At 35.8% G+C, this 26781-nt stretch overlaps 1 protein-coding gene across 1 annotated transcript in view; it reads right to left on the bottom strand.

The window, feature by feature from the left end:
- Positions 1-26781, bottom strand: part of DNAH14 (dynein axonemal heavy chain 14) — a 554037-nt gene that overhangs the window by 102670 nt on the left and 424586 nt on the right. Inside the window, exons 62-65 of the mRNA XM_003791010.1 lie at positions 21988-22128; positions 20471-20686; positions 15005-15235; positions 14601-14722 (exon numbers count right to left, since the gene is read on the bottom strand). Of these exons, the coding sequence (XP_003791058.1) occupies positions 14601-14722; positions 15005-15235; positions 20471-20686; positions 21988-22128 (710 nt within the window). The remainder of the gene's footprint in view (positions 1-14600; positions 14723-15004; positions 15236-20470; positions 20687-21987; positions 22129-26781) is intronic.

The following is a 26781-nucleotide window of genomic DNA, read 5'->3' as shown; positions in this document are numbered from 1 at the left end:
TATCAAAAGCTTTTTCTGCATCAATTGAGAGAATCATATGGTCTTTGCAGAATTAAATGAAATTGAAAATAAAAGGATTATAGAACAGATCAATAAATCAAAAAGTTGGTTTTTTGAAAAGGTCAATAAAATAGATAAACCTTTGGCCACCCTAACCAAGAAAAAAATAGTAAAATCTCTAATCTCATCAATCAGAAATGGTAAAGATGAAATACCAACAGACCCCTTAGAAATTCAAAAAATCCTTAATGAATATTACTTCTTTTTTCAATAATTTTTCTTTGGCTTTTCTTTTTTTCCTCTTTTTTTGTTTATTTTTTTGTTTGGTTGTGTTTTTATTTTTAAATTTTACTTTGTTCCATAGTAAAGGCTTTCCCATTTTTGTTACAGTTGGACAGCCCTTTGTCTTCTTTTTTTATTTCTCTCATTTTTCTCTCTTTTGGTAGAGATTTTTCTACTTTTCTCATCTTTCTCACATACGTTTCTTATAGGATAGCAAAGATACCTTTCTTCTTCTCTTTATGTAATACAATTATATTTTTACTTTAAAAAGTCTATTTTTATTATTTATTTTTATTTTTTTCTCTTTGAGAGTTAGCAGGTCACAGCATTGGTCTGGCTGAGGGGTTAAAACATTAGGCTGGCTCAAGGAAGCCACAAGCTCATGATCTTGGGGTGTCCTTCTAGTTTTGGGCTTTGGAAAGAAGGTATTGGTAGGTCTGCACTGTGACATACTACTGATTTCTTTCTATATTTGGCAGAGAGAGGGTTTTATTTTTGCCCATGCTGGTAAGGAGCACTTGACTTCCAGGGACCCAATCAGCTGATCTTCCAAAGTCCTAGAGCTATGGGTGTGGTTAAAACACTCTGGCTAACACCAGTATTTCTCCCGTTGGTCTCTATCTGTCTTACTATCCTTTTTCTGCCCTTTTCCTCAATTCTTTCCTTCCACCCCTCTTCTTTTCTTTTTCCTCTTTATTGTTTTCTTTTCTTTCTCCCTTATCATTCTTTACCCTTTCCTGCCTTTTGGCCTTATACCAAAAGGACACTTGAACACCTAAACTATGAGACAAGGTAATTTAAAGTGAAGGAGGTAGTGAGAAGGAAAAGGAGGGGGAAGTGAACAAGTAGAAAACACACAAGAGAAGGAATCAACAGAAAAATTCTGGCAATGTAAAAAACCAGAATAGAACACCCCCCCAAGGGATCATGAGGTAGCTACTGCATAGAATTTCACCTATAAAGGATTAATGGAAATGACAGAAAGGGAATTTATGTTTTAATCTTTTTTCAGAAAGAGAATTTAAAATATGAATGGCAAAAACAATAAAGTGAATTGATGAGAAAGTAGAATAAAGGAACCAAAAAAGTGGACAAAACATATGAAGAATATAGAAAGAATATGGCAGAGCTTAAGGACTTAAAGGAGTCAATCAGGGAACTTAAAGAGGCAGTATATAGAATCAATAACAGATTAGATCATGGAGAAGAAAAATCTCAGAGATAGAGGATAAAGCTCTTTATCAGTTCAAGAGGCAGAAAAGAAGAGAGAGAAAGCAGAATATTCATTGAAAGAACTATGGGACTTCATGAAGTATTTAATCATATGAATTACAGGTATTCTTGAAGCAGAAGAAGAATATGTCAAAGGAATGGAAGTCCTACTGTAGTATCCCAAGTATCACAAAAGACTGCAAGACACTCCTCTTATTTTTTATTCTTTTTATTTTTTGAGACAGAGTCTCACTATGTTGCCCTCAGTAGTGCTGTGGCATCACATCTCACAGCAACCTCAAACTCTTGGGGTCTAAGTGATTCTCTTGCCTCAGCCTCCCAAGTAGCTGGGACTACAGGTGCCTGCCACAATGCCCAGCTATTTCTTTTTTTGTTGTTGTTGCAGTTGTCATTGTTTAGCTGGCCTGGGCTGGGTTCAAACCTACCACCTTTGGTGTATGTGGCTGGAGCCATAACCACTGTGCTATGGGCACCAAGCCAAGACAAGAAAGATATTGAACTCCAGGTCATTGCAACACAAATAGAGCAACTCCAGAACCATTGTAATGAACCTGTTCAAAGTCAAGACAAAAGAGAAAATTCTGCAAGCAGCCAGGAGTAAATGACAATTGACCTACAAGAGCAGATCATCAGGGTGACAGCAGACTTCTCAGTTGAAACTTTCCAAGTGAGAAGAGAATGGTCACTACCTTTAACCTTCTTTTAAAAAAATCAAATAAACAATTTTCAGCCCAGAATTCTGTATCCTGCTAAACTAAGCTGCAAAACTGATGAAGAAATCAAATGTTTTATTGATATGCAAACATTGAAGAAATCCACCACAACAAGACCAATTTTACAGGCAATAATTAAACCTGTTCTCCACACTTACCATCACAATGGACCACCAGCAAACTAAACACCCATAAACTAAAGAACAAATCCTAGCTTCCACAATGGCACAAAGGAGAAAACTAAGCAACGGACTTTTACAAAATAAGATGAAGAGAATTCCACCACACTTATCAATTCTCTCAGTAAATGTTTTTTTTTTTTTTTTGAGACAGAGCCTCAAGCTATCCCCCTGGGTAGAGTGCCATGGCATCACGCTCACAGCAATCTCCAACTCCTGGGCTCAAGCGAGTCTCCTGCCTCAGCCTCCCAAGTAGCTGGGACCACAGGCGCCCGCCACAACGCCTGGCCATTTTTTGGTTGCAGCCATCATTGTTGTTTGGCGGGCCCAGGCTGGGGATTCGAACTCGCCACCTTAGGTGTATGTGGCTGGCGCCTTAGCTGCTTGAGCCACAGGCAATGTTAATGGCTTGAATTCTCCACTGAAGAGGCAAAGGCTGGCTGATTGGCTAAAAAAGCACAAGCCATCCATATGCTGTCTCCAGGGAACACACCTAACTTGTAAGACAAAACAAGACTCAAGGTAAAGGGATGGAAAACAATATTTCAGGCAAATGGAAACTTGAAGAAAAGAGGGGTTGCAATCTTACTTTTAGATACAAGTGGATTTAAAGCAAGTAAACTTAAGAAAGACAAGATGGTTACTTTATGCTGATTAAGGGAACTATACATTAAGGGGACATTTCAATTCTAAATAATTATGCACCCAAATTAAATGCTCCCAGATTTATGAAACAGACATTGTTTGGTCTGAGCAATATGCTATCCTATAACACCATAATAGCTGGGGACTCTAACACCCTGCTGGTTGAACTGGACAGATCATCTAAACAGTAACTAAACAAAGATAGAAGGGACTTAAATGTGACCTTAGAACAAATGGGCTTAATGGACATTACAGAATACACCATCCCCACGCTAAGGAATATATGTTCCTCTTACCAGCTCATGGAACATACTCCAAAATAGATCATATCCTAGGTCACAAATCAAACTGCAACAAAATTAAAAGAATTGAAACTATACCTTGCATCTTCTCAGATCACAAGGCAATAAAGGTAGAATTTAACTCCAATAGAAATTTTCATTCCTAAACAAAGGCATGGAAATTAAACAACCTTATGCTGAATGATAGCTAGGTTAAGGAAGAGATAAATAAAATTATTAAATTATTCAAACAACAATAAAGCTACAAGTTACTAAAACTTGTGGGATACTGCACAAAACAGTCCTAAGAGGGAAATTTATCACATTAGATGCCTGTATATGAAAAACAGAAAGAGAGCACATCAACAACCTGATGAATAATCTTAAGGAAATGGAAAAGGAAGTGCAGTTCAATCCTGAACCCAGTAGAAGAAAATAAATAATCAAAATTAAATCATAAATAAATGAAATTGAAAACAAAAGAGTTATTAAGAAAATCAATAAAATAAAAAGTTGGTTCTTTGAAAAGATAAATAAAATCAATAAACCTTTGGCCAGATTAACTAGAAACAGAAAATTACAATCCCTAATAAACTCACTAGAAACAAAAAAGGGGAAATAGCAACAGATACCACTGAGATACAAGGGATTATCTCTCACTACTACAAGTAACTTTATACCCAGAAATTTGACAATGTAGAGGAAATGGAAGAAACAATAAAAAATATTCCAACAACAACAACAACAGCAACAACCAAAACAAAAATGGCTCTGGACCAGATGACTTCACATTAGAATTTTATCAAACCTTCAAAGATGAGCTTATACTTATGCTGCAGAACCTATTACAAAATATTGAGAAGGACCCTTTCCTAACACATTCTATGAAGCAAATATCCCCATGATACCAAAAATCAGGAAAGGACCCAACCAAAAAGGAGAACTACAGACCTATTTCACTAATGAATATTAATGCAAAATGTTCAATAAAATCTTAGCCGATAGATTAAAGCTACACAAAAACTATACATCTGATCAAGTAGGCTTCATCCCAGGGATGAAAATTTGGTTTAACATATGCAAATCCATAAATGTAATTCACCATGTTAATAGAAGCAAAAACAAAGCCCATGTGATCCTCTTGATAGATGCAGAAAAAGCACTTGATAGAATTCAGCATCCCTTTCTAACAAGAACATTTAAGAATATAGGTATAGGGGGCATATTTCTTAAAATGAAGCCATCTACAACAAACCCACAGCCAATATCATACTGAATGGAGTAAAACTGAAAGCTTTTCCACTTAGAATAGGAACCAGACAAGGATGCCCTCTATCACCACTACTATTCAACATAGTGCTAGAGGTTATCAGGTAAGAGAAGAATATAAAGGGTATCCAGATGGGGGCAGAGAAGGTCAAACTCTTGCTTCTTTTTTTTTCTTTTAAAGACAGAGCCTCAAGTTGTCCCCCTGGGTAGAGTGCTGTGGCATCACAGCTCACAGCAACCTCCAACTCCTGGGCTCAAGCGAATCTCCTGCCTCCACCTCCCAAGTAGCTGGGGCCACAGGCGCCCACCACAATGCCTGGCTATTTTTTTTGGTTGCAGCCATCATTGTTGTTTGGCGAGCCCAGGCTGGATTCAAACCCGCCACCTTAGGTGTATGTGGCTGGTGCCTTAGCCACTTGAGCCACAGTTGCTGAGCCCAAACTCTTGCTTCTTGCTGACAATATGATCTTATACTTAGGAAAACCCAGAGATGCAAGACTCTGGAAGACTCCTGGAAGTGATCTAGAAATACAGTAAGATCTCAGGTTATAAAATCATGGTCCACAAATCAATAGCCTTTGTACATGCCAATAACAGCCAAATCATGAAGCTAATCAAAGATATAATTCCCTTCACAATAGCTTTAAAGAAAATGAAATGCCTAGAAATATACCTAATAAAAGAGGTGAAGGAACTCCACAAAGATAATTATGAAACCCTAAGAAAAGAATTAGCTGATGACATTAACAAATGTAAGAACATATCATGCTCTTGTCTATGCTTCCCAAAGCAATCTACAGATTTAATGCAATCCCCATTAAAGTATGATGTGAAACCAGCATCAAGCCTTATGGAACTAGAAAAAACAGTTCTTTGTTTTGTATGGAACCAGAAAAAAAATCCCATATAGCTATGGCAAATTTTAGTAATAAGAACAATACCAGAGGCATCACTCATCAGTCTTTAGGTTATATTACAAGTCTATAGTAATGAAAACAGCATGGTATTGACACAAAAATAGAGACATAGACAAATGGAACTGAATAGAAAACCAAGAGATGAAACTAGTTTCTTATAGCTATCTGATCTTTGATAAGCCAAACAAAAAACTTATAATGTGGAAAAGAACCCCAGTTCAATAAGTGGTGCTGTGAAAACTGGATAACAACATGCAAAAGATTGAAACTGGACCTGCACCTTTCACCACTTATGAAAATTGACTTAAAATTTTTAAAAGATTTAAATTTAAGACATGAAATAATAAAAATCCTAGAAGAAAGTGTGAGAAAAACTCTTCAGGATGTCAGCCTGGGGAAAGAGTTTATGAAGAAGACTTCCATGACAATTGCAACAACAAAATAAACAAATGGTACTTAATTAAACTGAAAAGCTTCTGTGCAGCTAAGGACACAATAATTGAAGCAAACAGACAACCTTCTGAATGGGAAAAGATACTTGCATGCTATGAATCTGACAAAGGCTTGATAACTAAGATCTACAGAGAACTCAAATTAATCAACAACAAAAAAAGAACAAACAATCCCATCTATTACTGGCCAAGAGACATGAACAGAACCTTATCTGAGGAAGACAGATGAATGCCTAACAAACATATGAAAAAATGCTCATAAATCATCAGAGAAACGCAAATCAAAACCACCCTGAGATATCACTTAACCCCAGTGAGAATTGCCCACATCACAAAGCCCCAAAGTTGAAGATGTTGGTGGGGGTTTGGACTGGGGAACTCTTGCACTGTTGGTAGGTATTGCAAACTAATACAGCCTCTTTATTTTTATTTATATTCTTATTTATTTATTTTTATTAAATCATAACTGTATACATTTATGGGGTACAATGTGCTGATTTGATATAAATTGTGGAATGCTTACATCAAACTGATTAACATTACCGTCACCTGACTTATTTATTGTGGTAAGACATTTATACTCTGCTCTTAGTAGTTCTGAAATGTGCCATTGCATTGTGCACAATAGGTGAGGTTCCACCAATTACCCTTCTTCATCCACCCTCCCTCCTCCCCTCCTTCTTTGTAGACTATAGTTGTATTATATCATTCATATAAATGTGTAAGTGATTATATATTGGTTTCCTAATAGTATTGAGTACATTGGATACATTTCCCCCCATGCTTGAGATACTTTGCTAAAAAGAATATGTTTGAGTTCTATCCAGGTAAACATAAAAGATATAAAGTCTCCATCCTCTTCTGTGGCTGCATACTATTCAATGGTATACATATAACCAAATTTGTTAATCTATTCATGGGTGATGGGCATTTGGACTGCTTCCATGACTTGGCAATTATGAATTGGGCTGCAACAAATATTCTGGGGCAAAAGTATTTGTTGTTAAATGATTTTTGATCATCTGGGTAGATACCTAGTAGAGGAATTTCAGGTAGGTCTACTTTTAGTTCCCTGAGAATTAACCAAACTTCTTTCCAAAAAGGCTGTATTGGCGCAGTGCCTGTAGCTCAAGTGAATAAGGTGCCAGCCACATACACCAGAGCTGGCAGGTTTGAATCCAGCCTGGGCCTGCCAAACAACAATGACAACTACAACCAAAAAATGGCTGGGCATTGTGGCGGGCATCTGTAGTCCCAGCTACTTGGGAGGCTGAGGGAAGAGAATCGCCTAAGCCCGGGAATTGGAGGTTGTTATGAGCTATGATGCCATGGCACTCTACCTAAGGTGACAACTTGAGGCTCTGTCTCCAAACCCCACCCCCAAAACAAAACAACAACAACAACAAAACAAATAAACAAACAAAAAACCCAAAAAGGTTGTATTAGTTTGCATTCCCATCAGCAGTGTAGAAGTGTTCCCTTCTCTCCACATCCATGCCAACATCTGTAATTTTGGGATTTTGTGAGGTTGGCTAATCTTACTGGAGTTAGATGATACCTCAAAGTAGTTTTGATTTGCATTTCTGATGATTAAAGATGTCAAGCATTTTTTTCATGTGTTTGTTGGTCATTCACCGTTCATCTTCAGGGAAGTTTCTGTTCAAGTCTCTTGCCTTCAAAGTAATGGGATTATTTGTTCTTTTCTTATTGATCAGTTTGAGTTCTCTGTGGATTCTAGTTATTAGACCTTTGTTGGAAACACACCCTGCAAAAATTTTCTTCCATTCTGAAGGCTGTCTGTTTGCTTTACTTACAAGGCTCTTGGCTGTGCAGAAGCTTTTTAGCTTAATCAGATCCCAGTAGTATATTTTTGGTGTTGCTTCAATTGTCGGTGGGGGGTGGTGTCTTCCTCATAAAATATTTTCCCAATTGATGCATAATCTTCAAGTGTATTCTCTGCACTCTTTTTTAGTATTTTTTATAGTTTCATGTCTTAAGTTTAAATCTTTTATCCAGTGAGAATAGATTTTTGTTAGTGGTGAAAGATGAGGGTCCAGTTTTAGTCTTTTATAGGTCACTAGCTATTTCTCCCAGCACCATTTGTTGAATAGGGAATCTTTTCCCCAGTGAATGTTTTTGATAGGCTTATTGAAGATCAAATGATGATAAGTGGCTGGGTTCATCTCTTGGTTCTCTATTCTTTTCCATATATCTACCTCTCTATTTTTGTGCCAGTACCATGATGTTTTGATCACTATACATGTATAAGATAGCCTGAAGTCTGGTAATGTGATATGTCCTGATTTGTTTTTATTACTGAGTAATGTATTGGCTATTTGAGGATTTTTCTGATTCCATATAAAATAGAGTACTATTCTTTCAAGATCTTTGAAGTATAACATTAGTGCTTTAATGGAATTGCATTAAATCTGTAGATATCTCTGGGTAGTATGGACATTTTAACAATGTTGATTCTTCCCAGCCATGAGCATAGTATGTTGTTCCATTTGTTAACATCTTCAGCTATTTCTTTCCTCAGAGTTTCATAATTCTCTTCATAGAGATCTTTCACACCTTTTGTTAGGTAAGTTCCCAGATAGTTCATCTTTGTTGGCACTACTGTAAAAGGAATAGAGTCCTTGACTATATTTTCAGCTTGATTATTGGTATATATAAAGGGTACTGATTTGTAAGTATTGATTTTGTATCCTGAGATGCTGCTGTATTCCTTTATCACTTCTAAGAGTTTAGTAGTTGGGTCTCTGGGTTTTTCCAGGTATAAGATCATGTCATCTGCAAAGAGTGAGAGTTTGATCTCCTCTGATCCCATTAGATACCCTTGATTGCTTTCTTTTGCTTGATTGCAATGGCTAAGACTTCCATTACTATGTTGAATAGCAGTGGAGACAATGAGCATCCTTGTCTAGTTCCAGATCTAAGTGAAAATGTTTTCAATTTTACTCTATTCAATATGATATTGGCTGTGGGTTTTCTGTAGATGGCCTGTATCAGTTTAAGAAATGTCCCATCTAAGCCTATATTCTTCAGTGTTCTGATCATGAAAGGATGCTGAATATTATCAAAAGCCTTTTATGCATCAATTGATAGAATCATATGGTCTTTGTTTTTTATTTTATTTTTGTGATGTGTTATATTTGTAGACTTACATATGTTCAATCAACCTTGTAACCCTGGGATAAAACCATCTTGATCATGGTGAATACTTTTTTTTGATGTGTCATGGAATTCTGTTTGCTAGGATCTTATTGAATATTTTTGCATTGATATTAATTAATGATATTGGTCTTTTTCTGTTTTGGAAAGGTTATGTAATATAGGTACTAGTTCCTCTTTAAAAGTTTCATAGAATACTGATTTGAAGCCATCTGTTCCCAGATTTTTCTTTCTTGGGAGATTTCATATAGTTGATGCTATTTCAGTGCTTGATATAGGTCTATTCAAAATTTCTAATTTTTTCTGACTGAGTCTAGGAAGGTGATGTACTTCCAGTTATTGGTCTATTTCCTCCATGTTTTCATACTTCTGAGAAAAGTTTTTTTCTGTTGTAATCATTTAGGACTTTTAAAAATTTCTGTGGTAGCTGTTGTCATTTCCCCTTTATTGTTTCTGATTGATGATATTAGAGATTTTACTTTTCTGTTTCTGATTATGCTAGTCAAAGGTTTATCAATTTTGTTAATCCTTAAAAAAACTAAGTTTTTGTTTCATTGATCTTCTGAATAATTCTTTTGTTTTCAAATATATTTAATTCTGTTCTAATTTTGGTTATTTCTTTTCTTCTGATGGGTTTGGGGTTGGAATGTTCTTCCTTCTCAAGTTGTTTAAGATTAAGAGACGTCATCAAGTTGTTTAAGATTAAAAGACGTCATTAAGTTGTTGACATCCTCTCTTTCTGTTTTCTTGATGAAGGCTTCCGAGGCTATAAATTTCCCTCTTAGTACTGACTTTGCAGTATCCCACAGGTTTTGATCATTTGTGTCTTCATTATCATTTTGTTCCAAAAATTCAGTAATTTCTTTCTTAGTCTCATCTTTTATCCAGTTATTGTTCAGCATAAGGTTATCTAGTTTACATGACTTTGTTTGAGTATGAAGATTCCTGTTGCTTTTGGGTTCAACTTTTATTCCATGATGGTCTGAGAAGATACAAGGAATAATTTCTATTCTTTTAAATTTTCTGAGGTTAGATTTGTGTCCTAAGGTATAATCAATTTTGAAGGATGATCTGTGGCCCATGAGAAGAATGTATATTCTGTTTAATCAGGATAAAATGTTCTGTAGATGTCTGTTAAGTCCATTTGTTCTAGGGTCAAGGTTAAGCCTATTCTTTGTTTAGTTTCTTCTTGGAGGATGCATCCAGAACTGCCACAGGGGTGTTAAAATCTCCAATTATTATAGTGCAGAAAGATTTCAAGGTGTTCATTTCCATTAGGATTTGCTTTATAAATTGAGGAGCCTTCTGGTAGGGCACCTAAATGTAAATTATTAAAATCTCTTCCTGTTGGGTGTTTCCCTTGAGAAATATGTAGTGTCCATCCTTATCTTTCTCTATCTTCATTGGTTTAAAACCTATTGTATCTGCAAATAGAATTGCAATGCCTGCTTTTCTGATTTCCATTTGCCTGTATAGTAGATGTCCATCCCTTCACTTTGAGTCTTTTTTATCCTTTGAGGTAAGGTGAGTCTCTTGTATGCAACAGATACCTGGCCTGAGTTTTAGTATCCAGTCAGTCAACCTGTGCCTCTTTATAAGAGAATTTAAGCCATTCACAGTAATTGAGAGGCTAGTAGATTTTTGTTGTCATGTTTTTCAAAGGTCCAGGGTATATTTTTAATTCTTTCACCATTGTGGAAGTTAAGTTTTGTTTGATAAATTCTGGGTTAGTTTACTTTGGTGGTAGACTATTATGCTGGTCACGATGGAAAATGGGTCTGAGAATATCTTGGCCAGCTGGTTTAGTTATAGTAAATTTTCTCAACATGTGTATGTAAGCAAAGTATTTGATTTCTCCATCATAAATGAAACTCAGTTTAGCTGAGTATAAGATCTGGGCTGAAAGTTGTTTTGTTTTAGGAGATTGAAGGTCGATGATCATCTTTTTCTGGCTTGAAAGTTTTTGGCTGAGAGGTTTGCAGTCATTCTAATATTTCTTCCTTTGTAGAGAAATGCTTTTCTTATGTCTGGATGCTTGCTGAATGTTCTCCTTCATGTTAATATTAACTTTGGCAAAGTTAATTACAATGTGTCTAGGAGATGCTTTATTTGGATTGAGTCTTGCTGGGATTCTGAAACTGTTTACTATCTGAATTTCTGTATCTCTTGCAATGCTTGGGAAATTCTCCTCCATTATATCTTGGAGTAGAGCATCTGTGCCTTTAAGACCTTCCTCTTCTCCTTCAGAAATTCCTATAAGACAAATGTTTGCTCTTTTGGAGTGGTCCTACAACTCTCTCAGGGAATGATCAGTTTTTGCTCTCCACTTCTCTGCCTCTTTGGGCATTTAGGATTGTTCAAAGCTTTGTCTTCAATTTCTGAGATCCTTTCTTCTGCCTGCTCAACTCTATTACTTAGAGATTCTACTGTATTATGAAGCTGCTCCTCAAATAACTTTCTCATTTCCTTGAGCTCTGTTATCTATTTTCTCATTATGTCCATATCCTTGGTGATTTTGTGTTTGAATCATCAATTTCTTGAGACAACTTTTGAACTACTCTTTGGATTTCTATTTCCATTTTTTCCTCCATTCTATTCATCTTACTTGCCATCCATATTCTGAATTCTATTTCTGACATTTCAGCCATTTATCTCTGAATGGCATCTTCTGTTACATCTCCTTTCTTATTCCTTGGGGGAGTTGATCTACTCTGGTTATTCATGTTGCCAGAGTTCTTCCACTGGTTCTACCCTATGAGTATATTTTCTGCAATTTGACAATTAAAAATGGTAGGGTAAGATTAGATTGAGGGCCCTAGGAAGTAACATTAATCAACCCTTAACCCTGGGGCTTGTGATTGTGGCTTTTCCCCTACAGCCTTACAAAGGTCCCTTTCAGATCTGTAGCCTGAAGATCGGCTTAGTGAGAGAGTTCAAGCTGGCTCTGTTCTGAAGCCAGCCACCTGTACCCTAATCTTAAGAAGTCACATTATTAGACTGGAATCTCAGCTGGGGAGAGATATAGGTAACTGTGGTGCCCTGTCCCCCTCCAGTGACAGCTGTTCAAGGAGATTCAATAGTCATTTCCCACTTCAAAACAACCACCACTCAATCTCAGAGGGACCCTAGGTGGATAGCCCAAGTCAAGACTTCTAATGAGATTGATATAGACAGTACAATCACTGCTCAACAGGTAGAGTTCAAAGGGATTCCAATGGCCTAATAGATAGTTCCATCCAGCAAACCCAGGAGGATGGAACCTAGTCCCTTCCAGTGAGCCACCAATTCAGGAAAGACGTGTGGCCACTGTCAGAAAAAAGACATTAGCACCTCCACCCTTGAAAGTCTGAGCAGTGCCTAGCTCTAGAAAGTCCAAACCAGCATCAGTGATTCCACCCTTGAAAATCTGAACCAGGAATTAGCAGCCTGTCCTGGAAAGTCCCAATAGGGTATCAGTGGCTCGGCCCTTGAAAATCTAAACCAGATATCATCACCCCACCCATGAAACTTGGCCCAGGGCATCAGTGGCTGCCCTTGAAATTCTGAACCAGGCATCAGCACCCCCACCTGCAGAAGTTCCAATGGGGCTTCAGTGCCCCCACCCCTGTGAAAGTCCTAACTGGGCATCAGTCCCTACTATAAATGTTCAAATCAGGCGTCAGTGCCCTACCCACAAAAGTCTGAATTGGGTGTCAGGCCCCTGCCCTCTGCACATTGTAGCAATTATTTCTCTCTCATAGTAGACCCTCTCCTCCTGCCTAATACAGCTTATTTAGAAAGAACTATGCAGAGTCCTCAAAGAACTCAAATTAAACCTCCTATTTGACCCTGCAATCCTACTACTAGAAAAAAAATCATTTTATCATCAAGACATATGCACTAGAATGTTTATTACAGCTCAAATTACAATATTCATGATATGGAAACAACCTAAATGCCCATCAACTCCGGAAAGAATTAACAAGCTGTAGTATGTGTATGCCATGGAGTACTATTCAACTGTAAGAAAAGTTGGTGACTTTACATCTTTTGTATGAATGTGGATGAAGTTGAAACACATTACTTTTAGTAACGTATCACAAGAATGGAAAAGCAAGTATCCAATGTACTTACACATGCTCACATAGGAGAAAAACTTAATTCCATGCAAGGTGGGGGAGGGGGAATAGTGAGAAGAGGGGGGATTGATGTATTTCCACTTAAAGGGCACGAAGTATGGCACACTTTTTGGGTGTGGGACACAACTATAAGACAGACTCTACCTAGAAAATTCAAAAATTGTGACCTGGTTGTTTGTACACTCACAATAACCTGAAGTAAAAAAAGAACAGTAGATGTTGGCATAGATATAGTGAAAAGGGAACATCTGTACACTGTTGGTGGGAATGTAAATTAGTACAGCCTTTTTGGAGATCAGTATGGAGATTTTCTCAAAGAACTAAAAGTAGATCTACCATTCTTTTTTTTTTTTTTTTTTTTTTGAGATAGAGCCTCAAGCTGTCCCCCTGGGTAGAGTGCTGTGGCATCACAGCTCACAGCAACCTCCAACTCCTGGGCTCAAGTGAGTCTCCTGCCTCTGCCTCCCAAGTAGCTGGGACCACAGGCACCGCCACAATGCCCAGCTATTTTTTGGTTGCAGCCATCATTGTTGTTTTGCGGACTTGGGCTGGATTTGAACCCGCCACCTTAGGTGTATGTGGCTTGCGCCTTAGCCACTTGAGCCACAGGCGTCGAGCCAGATCTACCATTCTTACCTGTAATCCTATATTCTATGTATCTATCCAGAAGAAAAGAAATCATTATATAAAAAGACACCTGTACTTGTATGTTTATGGTAGGACAATTTACAATCACATAGATATGGAATCAAAGAATTCCATAACATGTCTTTTGCAGCAACTTGCATGGAACTGCAGGCCATTATCATAAGTGAAGCAACTTGGGAACAGAAAAACAAATGCCTCATGTTTTCATTTAGTTATTGGGAGCTAAACTATGGCTACAGAAGGGCACACAGAGTGGTGGTATAAGAGTCACTGGAGACTCACAATGGAGGAGGGTGGGAGGGAGTGAAGGATTAAAAACAACCTGTGGAGTATGAGGTATACTACTTGGGTGGTGGGTGCACCAAAAGTCCAGACTCCACCACTATACAATATATACTTGTTATTGAATTCAACTTTTATCTTGTAACCCTATTAAAATAAAACAGGAAGAAAAAAAAGAATGTGTACTGCAAATTTACAAATAGTAATAAAATACCAATACTCGTTATTGTAAATTCCAAGTAGCTAGTTAGATTCTCATAGAATGCTTTCATTGATTTCTGCCAAACTCCACCATAGCCAGTCTTGGTTTGATGATAGAAATTTTACTGAAATAAAAGGCCTTCAACATTATTTATCTTAAACAATATGGACATTTGTTTCAAATTTTTAACTATAAGAGACATCACCTAAATTTGGGGTTGTATTCAACCTCAGCATCATCAATCTTTATGAGATATTGTCCTCTTTTCTTATAGATATCCTTCTTCAAAATTGCCTTTAAGCCAGGAGTTAATGTTTCCAGGAGATTCTGAAAAACCCAATAAAGAAAATAAGAATAATCACCTTAAAACAAATTGGTTGAAAAGACAGCATTCAAAAAATTTATATCTTACCAAATATTGGGACTCCAGTGAAAGATTCTAACAGAATTGAACATTGAAAACTCACTGTATGTATGTATATTGCATTATTTTTACCTGACAGTTACCTGTCATTTAAAACTTGTAGTCTTTATGCTCAGTGCATAAAAAATAGGTGTCAGCTGCATAAGCATATAGAAATAAGGCATTAACCCACACTGCCCAAATACCTGTAAGAGGATACTTCCTCCTATTTTCATAGCATTTTCAATTTTTTTTGTGTAATTGCTATCCTCAATGGAGAACACCTGTAGCGCTGGTCCTACCATGTGACAAATCCAGTTGTATGCTTGTTTATGTGGGTCAATCAGCAGTGGCCACCGCTGGCTATTCATGATGAAGATGGCATTCTCTGTTGAATGCTGACCAAGAGGCAACCCTTGATGATGCCATTGGCCAATCTGGAATGAAACCATATGAACTTTCACTATTTCATAAACTTCTTCACATCTTAGCCTCTTACAGGATCATTGCCCATAAGAGGGTCTTTAACACATGCAATCAATTTAACCTGGTTCTTTGTACCCTCAAAGAATCCCCAACAATAAAAAAAAAATAAAAGGACTAAAGAAATGACCAATTTAAAGCAACTTGGATATGAGATTTTTGGTACGGTAAGTAATTACTTTTAAATTCCACTTTTCTGTTCATCTGTAAGGACATTTATTACAACACAACAAAGACGCTGTGAGAGACAAAATAAATGTAAGATAGAGCACCTAGTTCCCAGACTATCAGACTCTAATGTGTCTATGAAGCCTGAAATAATGGTGAATTACAAAAATATAATAATAGCTATTTTATATTGCACCTATCATCTACCAATGGTGAATTACAAAAATATAATAATAGCTACTTTATATTGCACCTATCATCTACCAAATGTGCATTATTTAGTGAAATTACTATAACAACTCTTGTTTCTTAGATGGGGGACTGAAGCTAAAGGAGGTTAGGTACCTGCATATAGTCATACTCTCAGAAGAAGAGAAGGAGCTATGATTTGACTCAGAAGCTGATGTCAAGGCTGAAAAGCTTTTCACTCTTTATGCCACCTCTCTTTTTCCTGCCATTCCTATTTCATGGCAGTAATAACAGGTTGTGAGAAAAAGGCAAAGACAGTCCATGGAGGTAAGAGAAGGAATAGGACATCAGGAGACTTTTCAGCAAAATGCAGTGAGGGTTTCTCTGGGAGAAGCCAGAGATAACTTTCCAGTTTTGGAATTGAGGAAAAAGATTGTTTTTTAAGTCTATGAAGAATTCCATGTTCTTGAATTCAGCATATAAAAGGAAATTGGCAAGATGATGATGAAGAATCCTGAAGAGTACAAGTATTCCTGTTGGCTGGACTGTAGATTGCATTTGATTATAGGCAAAGAGGACATAAATAAATGTCCATGTGGTGAGAGAAATATATCTGAGTCCAATAGCAGAGTTTCTTTTTTCAAAAATGAATCATTCTCCCGACTTTAATGCTTTTTAAAATTTTAACTAAGGAAGTATTTCTGAACATGATAGTTTAGTTTTGCCTATTTTAAACTGTAGACAAATGGAATTTTAAATCTTTTTTTGTGTTTGACTTCATCTATATTGCTGGGTAGTGTTTATTCATTCTCATTGTTGTAGCATGAATATGTCAATATTTACTTATTCATTCTACTATTGAGGGTACTTGGATTGTTTCAAGTTTTTGGCTATTATCAATAATGCTATCATGAAAAACCTTTTATATGTCTATTGATCCCATTCTGTACATATTTCTTTTAGGCAAAAAACTAAGAGTGGAATGTTGGGTCATAAGGTATATATATTTTTAATATTAGCACCTAATATCCATTTTCTAAGGTGATTGTAGCATTTTTATTCTCACCAGCAGTTCTGAGAGTCTTTGTTACTCCAAATCCGTATTAACACTTGATATTGTCAGTCTCTTACATTTTAGTCTATCTGGCAGTTGCATTTTGGTATTTCATTTTGGGTTTTGTTTACATTCTGGTAATGATCCCTTTAACAAGGTTAAGCACCTGGATATTTATTGGCTATTCAGATATTCTCTTTTTTGAGATGCTTATTCAAGGCTATTGTCAATTTATCTACTGGGTTATATGTTTTTTGCTTACTCACCTAGAGATATTATTTTTATACTCTGGGTAGGTCTTTTGTTGAATGGATGTGTTATAAATATCTTCTTCTATTTGTCTTCTTGTCAGTGATATCTTTTGAAGGTTTAAATTTTGATGTAATTCAATTTATCCATTTTTTCTTTGTGCTTAGTCTTGTTTAAGAAATCTGTTTTCTCAGTCTAGAAGTGTGCATAATTTTCTCCTAACTTACGCTTTATTTGCCTTTCACATTTAGGTCCATAATTCAAATGCAGTTGAATTTTTGCATGTGGTGAGAAGTAATGGTCGTTATTTTTTGTCGTAAATCAACTGTCTTTGTATGTGTGGGATTGTTGCTGGGCTCTCAATTCTGCTCCATCAGTGTAGTTGCTTTTCCTTACAATAGTACTTACATGGACAAACAATACTGCTCTCCCAATTACTGTAGGTTGAAATTAAATCTTGATACTTGATTATTAAGTTCCCCCCCACAACTTTATTGGCATTTTCTTGGACATTTTGGTTCTTTGCCTTTTATTATATCTTTTAGAATTAACTTGTCAAGTTATGTGCACATGCATACACACACAAGTATATGCACACACACACACACAAACACACACACTCTGGTTGGGATATTGATTGGGATTCCAATGGATCTATAGATCAATTTAGAAAGAATTGGCAACTTTAGAATATTGGGTCTTCCAAGTAATGAATTTGATATCATTCTTTATTTATTTACATTTCTTAAAATTTATCTCAGTTACTTATAGTTTTCTTATAGAGTAAGTTTTGCACATCTTGTGCTAGTTTAATTTTTATGCTCCAATAAATTGTATCTAAAACACTGTACACTGTTGTTAGTATTGAAAAGTGCAATTGTTATTTATTTATTTTTCAATTGAAAGATTTTACTGTATAAAACGTTCCACCAGTCAGTAAATTTAGGGGAAACTGAGCATTTGGACAAAAAAATAAAAAAAAATCAAGATTTTAGGGCTCTTATTTTTGTTCTTTTGTAATTGTGTAAAAAATGGAAAAAAGCAGAATTTTAATGTGAAGACATTTCTGAGGTAATTATTATTTTTACAGACATTGTTAGTTTAGTGAAACTATATCTCTCCTCAAGTATCTTCTTTTTTAGTAAAATATACATTTATGGGGTACAATGTGATGATTTGATTTACAATATGGAATGTGTACATCAACTGATTAACATAACCATTAACTCATTTATTTTTTGTGGTAAAACATTTATAATTTACTCTTAGTTATTTTGAAGTGTACCCTTCCATTGTGCACATGAGGCAAGATGTCACCAAATGCCCTCCTCCTCTCACCAATCACCCTCTTCTCTCCCTTTTGCTAGACTATTTGTGTTTTATCATTTGTATGAATCCATAAGTGTTTATATATTGGTTCAATTTTTGAGTACATTGGATATTTTTTTCCCCATTCTTGAGATATTTTACTAAGAAGGATATGTTCCAACTCCATCCATGTAAACATAAAAGATGTAAAGTCTCCATCCTCCTTTATGGCTGCTTACTATTCCATGGTATACATATACATATACATATACATATACCACAATTCATGGGTTGCTTTCATGACTTGGCAATTATGAATTGGGCTGCAATAAACATTCTGGTGCAAATGTCTATGTGGTAAAATGATTTTTGTTCTTCTGGGTAAATACCTAGTAATGGAATTGTGGATCAAATGAAAGGTCAACTTTTAATTCCTTAAGGACTCTCCATAACTTCTTTCCATAAAGGTTGTATTAGTTTGCAATCCCACCAGCACTGTAGAAGTGTTCCCTTCTCTCCATCCACATCTATGCCAGCATCCACAGTTTTGGGGCTTTGTGGTGGGCTACTCTTACTGGGATTAGGTGATATGCCAAAGTGGTTTTGATTTACATTTCTCTGTTGATTAAAAATGATGAGCATTTGGGCAGTGCCTATGGCTCAAGGAGTAGGGCGCAGGCCCCATATACTGGAGGTGGTGGGCTCAAACCCGGCCCTGGCCAAAAAAAAAAAAAAAAAAAAAAAAGCATTTTTTCATGTGTTTGTTTGGCCATCTGTCTGTCATCTTCAGAGAAGTTTCTGTTCAAGTCTCTTGGCCACAAAGAAATGTTTTTTTTGTTCTTTTCTTACTGATTAATTTGAGTTCTCTGTGGATGCTAGTTATCAGACTTTTTTTTGAGTCATAACATGCAAAAATCTTCACCCACTCCAAAGGCTGTTTGCTTTAGTTCAAGTGCTTTTTAGCTGTGCAGAGCTTTTTAGCTTGATAAGATCCCAGTGATTTATTTTTGGTGTTGCTTCAATTGCCAGGGGGTATCTTCATCATAAAATATTTACTTAGTCCAATATCTTCAAGCATTTTTCCTGCACGCTCTTCTAGTATTTTATAGTTTCATATCTTAAATTTAAACCTTTTATTCAGTGAGAATCAATTTTTATTAGTGGTGAGAGGTCTAGGTCCAGTTTCAGTCTTCTATGGGTTGCTAGCTAGTTCTCCCAGTACCATGTGTTAAATAAGGAATCTTTCCCCCAAAGAATGTTTTTGTTAGCCTTTTCAAAGATCAAGTGATAGTATGTGACTGGAATCATCTCTAGATTCTCTATTCTATTCCATATATCGACATCTCTATTTTTGCATAAGTACTATGTTGTTTTGATCACTATAGATTTGTAGTATGACCTGAAGTCTGGAAGTGTGATGCCTCTAGTTTTGTTCTTATTTCTAATTATTGTATTGACTATTTGGTTTTTTTTTCCTGATTCCATATGAAATGAAGTATTATTTTTTCAAGTTCTTTAAAGTATGAAATTGGTGCTTTCATGGGGATTGCATTAAAACTGTAGACTGCTTTGGGTAGTATGGACTTTTTTTTTGGGGGGGGAGAGTCTCACTATGTCACCCTCAGTAGAATGCCACGGCACCACAGCTCACAGCAACTTCAAACTCTTGGGCTCAAGTAATTCTCTTACCTCAGAAAATCCCTTGTAGTTGGGACTACAGGCGCCCACCATAATGCCTGGCTATTTTTTTTTTTTTGTTTGTTTGTTTGTTTAGCTGGCTCAGGCCAGGGTTGAACCCATCAGCCCTGGAGCATGTGGCTGACACCCTAACCACTGAACTACCCCTGAAGGTGTTAACAAATGGAAAAACATACCATGCTTATTGCTGGGAAGAATCAACATTGTTAGAATGTCCATACTGGCTCGGCATGCACAGGGCTTTAGGGAGTGAAGCTGCTTATATTCATTGGAATAAGATAGTAAGATTTCGATGCGTAAAAAGATATTTTGTGATTTTTGCCCAGAGGATGAAAAATAAAGAGATTAAGCTAATTCAGGCACTACAACTATACATAAAAAAATTTGAGGCCTTGAAACAAAATTAATATTTTCATTTATCAAAATAAATTTGAGGAAAAGATCCCAGTCCCAAACTACACATACCCAAAATCCAAACCATCAATAATAGCCACTTAACTGGATAACAGAAATATGTTACTACCTGATATTTTTCTGCCATGACTTCAATTAAAGAAAAGTTGGGAGACAAAGAAATGTCATTTTCACTGCAAATCTTCTCCCATTTATTTAAAATCAACTGACGAAATTCTGGCGATAAAACTCCACTGTAGACAATGCATGCTGATGAAAGAAGTATATCACCCACAATTCCTTCCAATTTGTTGTCTATTTGATTGATTGTTTCTTGCCATCGAATCTAAATGTTAAAAAGAAAGTGAGTTATTTGATATAAAATATGACAATGATGAGATATTTTAAAAAGTAATGGTCTCTGAGTTGGACCCATTATTGCTCTTACTATTAATATTCTCAAACTGTAGCTATAAAAAGTTAATAATGGATAATATTAAAAAATGAATTGTTTTCTGAGAGGAACATTAATCTTATTATTGAGTTTGTCAATAGTGTCATATCTGCTAAGACAAAATAGCCATTTCAAATCTGTTGTGTAATAAAGCAGAATAATTTTTGAAATATCAATTCATTATATTATTAATTATGTTCAATAATAATAAAAGATAATACTTATTGAATCTTCACCCATCTCCCAGACAAATCTCATTTGATTCTTTCAATTTCTTGTTAAATAAATCCTAGTGACTTCATTTAAAGATGAAAAACTTGAAGTTTAGAGAAATTAAATGACTTGCTCAAGATCACAAAACTTCTGAGGTGTGTACCTGGGATCTGACCTCTTCTCAGCCTCTCTCTTCAATCAAGCATGTGCTTGACTGGTTAATAAATAAAGCGTATTGATCAAGAGCCCTCTCTTCTGGAAACTTAACATCTGAGATAATGTGATATGCCACTGCCTCTCAGTATATATACTTGGCTCTCAGGGACATCCATCAACTTTTGAGGGCTATAATCCCCTTCAATTTCATAACCTTCTTCTCCCTGCTTTTCTATGACATGTATTTATTTAAGATATTAAGCTAAATTGAAATTATGTTGACAAATTTGTAATATCCCTCCTCCAGTTAAGAATAACTAGGGATTTGAGATTAAATAGGGATTTAAGGATGGATGAGGCAGATGAATTACAGGAAAAATAAAAAATGATGAGATAAAAGGGGTCAGAAGATTGGCAGACCAAAATAAAATTTACTTTTTCCTCCCTAATGACATTGTCTCCCTTTTGGTTTGCCCATGTTTTATATATTCAGGTTGGATTGTTTCAGTCCTAGAAAAGGAAAACTAATGATATATTCATTGGAAGTTTACTTTGGGCTTCATCAGACAAAAGAGTACTGATGTCCTAGGAACAAGAGAAAATAACCTAGGATTTTTGTAGTCTGTTACTTTTATTTTAAGCCTACTTGAACAAGATTTCTTTAATTTCTCTCCATAGGACTGTCCACTGTCCTATCCAAGAAATTGGAGAGTAAGATAGTTTTAGAAAGTATATGATATAGCCTGCAGTGAAAATAGCATCTTGGAGTTTGTCAAGCCCCACAGAAAATAATGAAGCACATAAAAAACCGAGGAAAGTCATGCCTTCTCATCTTCCAGAACAGTTAATAAGACTGACGCATGGTGCAAGCGCCTGTTGACCAGTTTTCTCCGATTTGCTAACAGGTGTTTTTCATTAACAGTATCTTTGAAGGCTGCTTGCAGAGACATCAAGTGTTCTTCAATCTGAAAGACAATTAATTTTTATTGAGAATAACACATCTCATCCTTCATTTTCACATCCTGGAAAATCTTTCTGCATTAAATATACATTGTAGAAATCAAATTATTCCTTGATATTGAAATCTGTATTTTAAAAAATGGCTTCCTTCTTCAATAGGCTTTCTTATAGGCATTTGAAGATTATCAATTTCTGATTTATTTTTCACAAGGAAATTTTATATCATATCTAAGTTGTTTCTCTAAGAAGATGGTTGAAATTTTTTTCACCCCAGATACAATGAGTGGACCAAAGGAAAGCATGAGTTTTTGAAATTAGGCTGGTATGATGGAAATGACTGCTAAACCATCCCTAGGATGTCAGTGAAAAGCATATTTTCATGAATAGCTGATAAAATATTTTTTTAAAATGTCACTTACCTTTATAACACTCATACTCAAAAACATTTGGTAAATTGTTATGGAAATAATTGATTAAGAATATAGTCCAAAATTTTGGCTATTGACAAATGTCTCCACATTCTTCACTCCAACCTTCCTTCCCAGTTTCATCTCCTTTATTACTCTTTTCCAGATATATCACTCCTTAGCCAAATTGGTTGATTTCCTATCTCCCATGCATTTCTTAAATTTCCTTGTCTCTGGGATTTGGCACATATACATATTTTTAATACATGGACCTTTCCTTAAAGGGAATTTAAATAAGCCACAGGTGTTGTTTAAAGTCCTGATCAACTTCCAGCTATAATGAAGTCCCAGCCTTGTCAAATCCACACTGACATATTGTTTATTATAGTTGTTTAAGAAGTAGTTATATATTGCCTGATGTCATCTTTTGAGTTGTTGTCATACAGTCTTATTAGCCTTTATATTATTTCTATTTTTGAAAGATTTTTATGTCTCCTAAAATCTTCAAAAATGGGGTTTAGCAGAGAGATTTGAACATGGTATATATACAGTACAGTTAATTGTATAGGCTAATTTTTGGTTTATAATTTCTTCTAATTTAAAAATGTTATTTTGGTGAAAATACATGCCCAAATTTTTACAAAAAATACATACTTTAGCTACTTTTGGCATACTTACTCTAATGATTTAGAATTTATTCCTAGCTCACCTGTACTAGTTATGCAGTTGTTTGATCATTGATGTGTTGCTTTTGAGTGCTTATTCATCCTTCTGTTTTGATTGCTTTGGAGAAACTCCTCCCTTGGTACTCATGATATAGAGTTATTTAAACATTACAGTGTGAGTCTCTGCATGTGCTCACTATTAAATTGCAACTAAACATGAGCACACATGTGCACAGAGGGAAGTAAAACTCAGTGAAAACCAAGCAGGGTGGAGAGGGAGAAGAAGATGGGCAAAAACCTACCTAACGGGTACAGTGAACACTATCTGGGTGCTGGGCACAGCCAAGCATAAGAAAATTAATAATATATAACCAAAAATATTTGTACCCACTTAATATTTTGAAATAATAAAAAGGGGAGGGCTTATTGATTAAACAACTTATGTCTATTATATAACTGATCTTACATTCTCCAAAAATAGAATATATTTTTATTTTTTGTGTCTTCTTCAATTTCCTTTGTCAATGTTTTACAGATATCATTGTAGAGATCTTTTATCTCCTTGGATAAATTTATTTCTAGGTTTTTTTTTTTTTTGGGTAGCTATTGTAAATGGGATTTCTTTTCTAGCTAGTTCATTATCAGTGTATAGAAATGCTCTACTGATTTTTATATTTTGATTTTATATTCTGAAAATTTGCTGAATTAATTTATCAGTTCTAAGAGTTTTTTTGGAGAGTGTTTAAGTTTTTCTGCATATAACATTACGTTGTTCACAAACAGGGACAATATGACTTTCTCCTTTCCAATTTGGATGCCTTTTATTTCTTTCTCTCACCTAATTGTTCTTCCTAGGACTTCCAGTACTGTATTGAATAACAGTAGTGATAGCAGGCCTCTTTGTTTTGTCCCAGCACTCAGGGAAAAAGCTGTCAGCTTTTTGTCATGCAGTATAACATTAGCTATGGGGTTGGTCATGTATGGCCTTTATTGTGAGGAGCTATGTTCCTTCTATGTCTAGTTTGAGAGTTTTTATAAGTAAGTGATGTTGAATTTTATCAAATTCTTTTTCTGTATTTATTGAGATGACTGACCATGTAGTTTTTGTCCTGCATTCTGTTGATGTGATGTATCACATTTGTTGATTTGCACGTGTTGGACTATCCCTGTATTCCTGAGATTAATCCCACTTGATAATGGGGTATTATCTTTTTGATGTGTTATCGGATTCAGTTTTACAGTTTTTTTTGAAACAGAGTCTCACTTTGTTGCCTAGGCTAGAATGTTATGGCATCAGTCTAACTCACAGTAACCTCAAACTCCTGGGTTTAAGCAACTCTCCTGCCTCAGCCTCCCAAGTAGCTGGGACTACAGATGCTTGCCACCATGCCCAGCTAATTTTTCTATTTTTAGTGGAGACAGGGTCTTGTTCTTGCTCAGGCCAGTCTTGAACTCCTGAGCTCAAGAAATCCACCTGCATCAATCTCCCAGAGTGCTAGTTTTACAGGGATGAGCCACTGTGCCCAGATGCAGTTTTCTAGTACTTTTTCTGAGGATTTTTGCATCTGTGTTCATCAGGGATATTGGCCTGTAGTTTTCCTTTTTGCTGAATCCTGCCTGGGTTTGGTACCAGGATAATGATAGCCTTGTAGAATGAGTTAAGAATTCTCTCCCTTGCTTTTTTGGAGAAGTTTGAGAAGAACTGGTTTTAGTTCTTTAGAAGTTTGGTAGAATTCAGCAGTAAAGCTTTCCTTTGTTGGGAGATTTTAAAAAAATTACTGATTCAATCTCATTATTTGTTATTGGTCAGTTTAAGTTTTCTATTTCTTTCTGGTTGAGGCTTGGGCAGTTATGTGTTTAGGAGTTTATCTATTTACTCTAGGTTTTCTACTTTGTGTTCATAGTTGTTCTTAATCTTTAATAATCTTTTGTATTTCTGTGGTATCAGCAATAACATCTCCTTTTTTGTTTCTGATTTTATTTATTTGCTCTTTTCTCCTTTTTCTTAGTTTAGCTGTTTGTCAATGTTGCTTTTCTTTTCCAGAAAACTACATTTCTTGGGTGCTCTTTCTTTTTTTTTATTGTTGGGGATTCATTGGGGGTACAAAGAACCAGGTTACATTGATTGCATTTGTTAGGTAAAGTCCCTCTTATAATTGTATCCCACCCCCAAAAGGTGTGTCACACCCCGTGACCCCCCCACCCACTCCCTCCTTCCCTGTTTCTGCCCTCCCCTTCCCCCACCTCTCACCATGTACTAGGTCATTAATTGTCATACTATCAGAATTGAGTACATAGGATTCTTGCTTCTCCATTCTTGTGATGCTTTACTAAGAATAATGTGTTCTGCCTCCATCCAGTTTAATACAAAAGACGTATCATATTTTTTAATGGCTGAATAGTGTGTGTGTATATATATATATATAACAGCTTGTTATATATGTGTATATATATATATACATATATATATCACAGCTTGTTAATCCATTCCTGGGTGATGGGCATTTAGGCTGTCTCCACATTTTGGCGATTATAAATTGAGCTGCAAAAAACAGTCTAGTGCAAATGTCCTTATGATAAAAGGATATTTTTCTTCTGGGTAGATGCCCAGTAAAGGGATTGCAGGATCAAATGGGAGGTACAGTTTGAGTGTTTTGTTGTTGGGGATTCATTGAGGGTACAAGAAACCAGTTTACACTGATTGCATTTGTTAGGTAGAGTCCCTCTTATAATTGTGTCTTGCCCCCAAAATGTGTGTCACACACTGAGATTCCTCCTGCTTTGTTTTTATTACTGAGTAATGTCTTGGCTATTCAAGGTTTTTTATGTTTCCATATAAAATTAAGTATTATTTTTTCAAGATCTTTAAAATATGACAGTGGAGCTTTAATAGGGATTGCATTAAAATTATATATTGTTTTGGGTAATATGGACATTTTAACAATGTTGATTCTTCCCAGCCATGAGCATGGTATATTTTTCCATTTGTTAACATTTTCAGCTATTTCTTTTCTTAGAGTTTCGTAGTTCTCTTTATAGAGATCTTTTGTGTCCTTTGTTAGGTAAACTCCCAAATATTTCATTTTTGGCACTACTGTGAATGGAATAGAGTCCTTGACTGTTTTTTCAGCTTGACTATTGTTGGTATAAATAAAGGCTACAGATTTATGAGTGTTGATTTTGTAACCTGAGATGCTGCTATATTCCTTGATCACTTCTAGAAGTAGTCAAATCCCTGGTGTTTTCCAGATATATAATTATATCATCTGCGAAAAGTGAAAGTTTAATCTCTTCTGACCCTATATGGATGCCCTTAATCACCTTTTCTTCCCTAATGGCAATGGCTAAAACTTCCATTACAATGTTAAAGAGCAGTGGAGACAATGGGCACCCTTGCCTAATTCCTGATCTGAGTGGAAATGATTTTAGTTTAACTCCATTCAATACAATGTTGGCTGTAGGTTTGCTGTAGATGGTCTCTATCAGTCTAAGGAATGTCCCTTCTATACCAATTTTCTTAAGTGTTCTGATCATAAAGGGATGCTGGATGTTATCAAAAGCTTTTTCTGCATCAATTGAGAGAATC

This window comes from Otolemur garnettii, unplaced genomic scaffold, assembly GCF_000181295.1.
Source record: "Otolemur garnettii isolate 467f Iridium unplaced genomic scaffold, OtoGar3 scaffold00045, whole genome shotgun sequence".
Classification (NCBI taxonomy): Eukaryota; Metazoa; Chordata; class Mammalia; order Primates; family Galagidae; genus Otolemur; species Otolemur garnettii.
The sequence above is the reverse complement of the archived record's forward strand: the minus strand, read 5'-3'. Positions and strand labels throughout refer to the sequence as shown.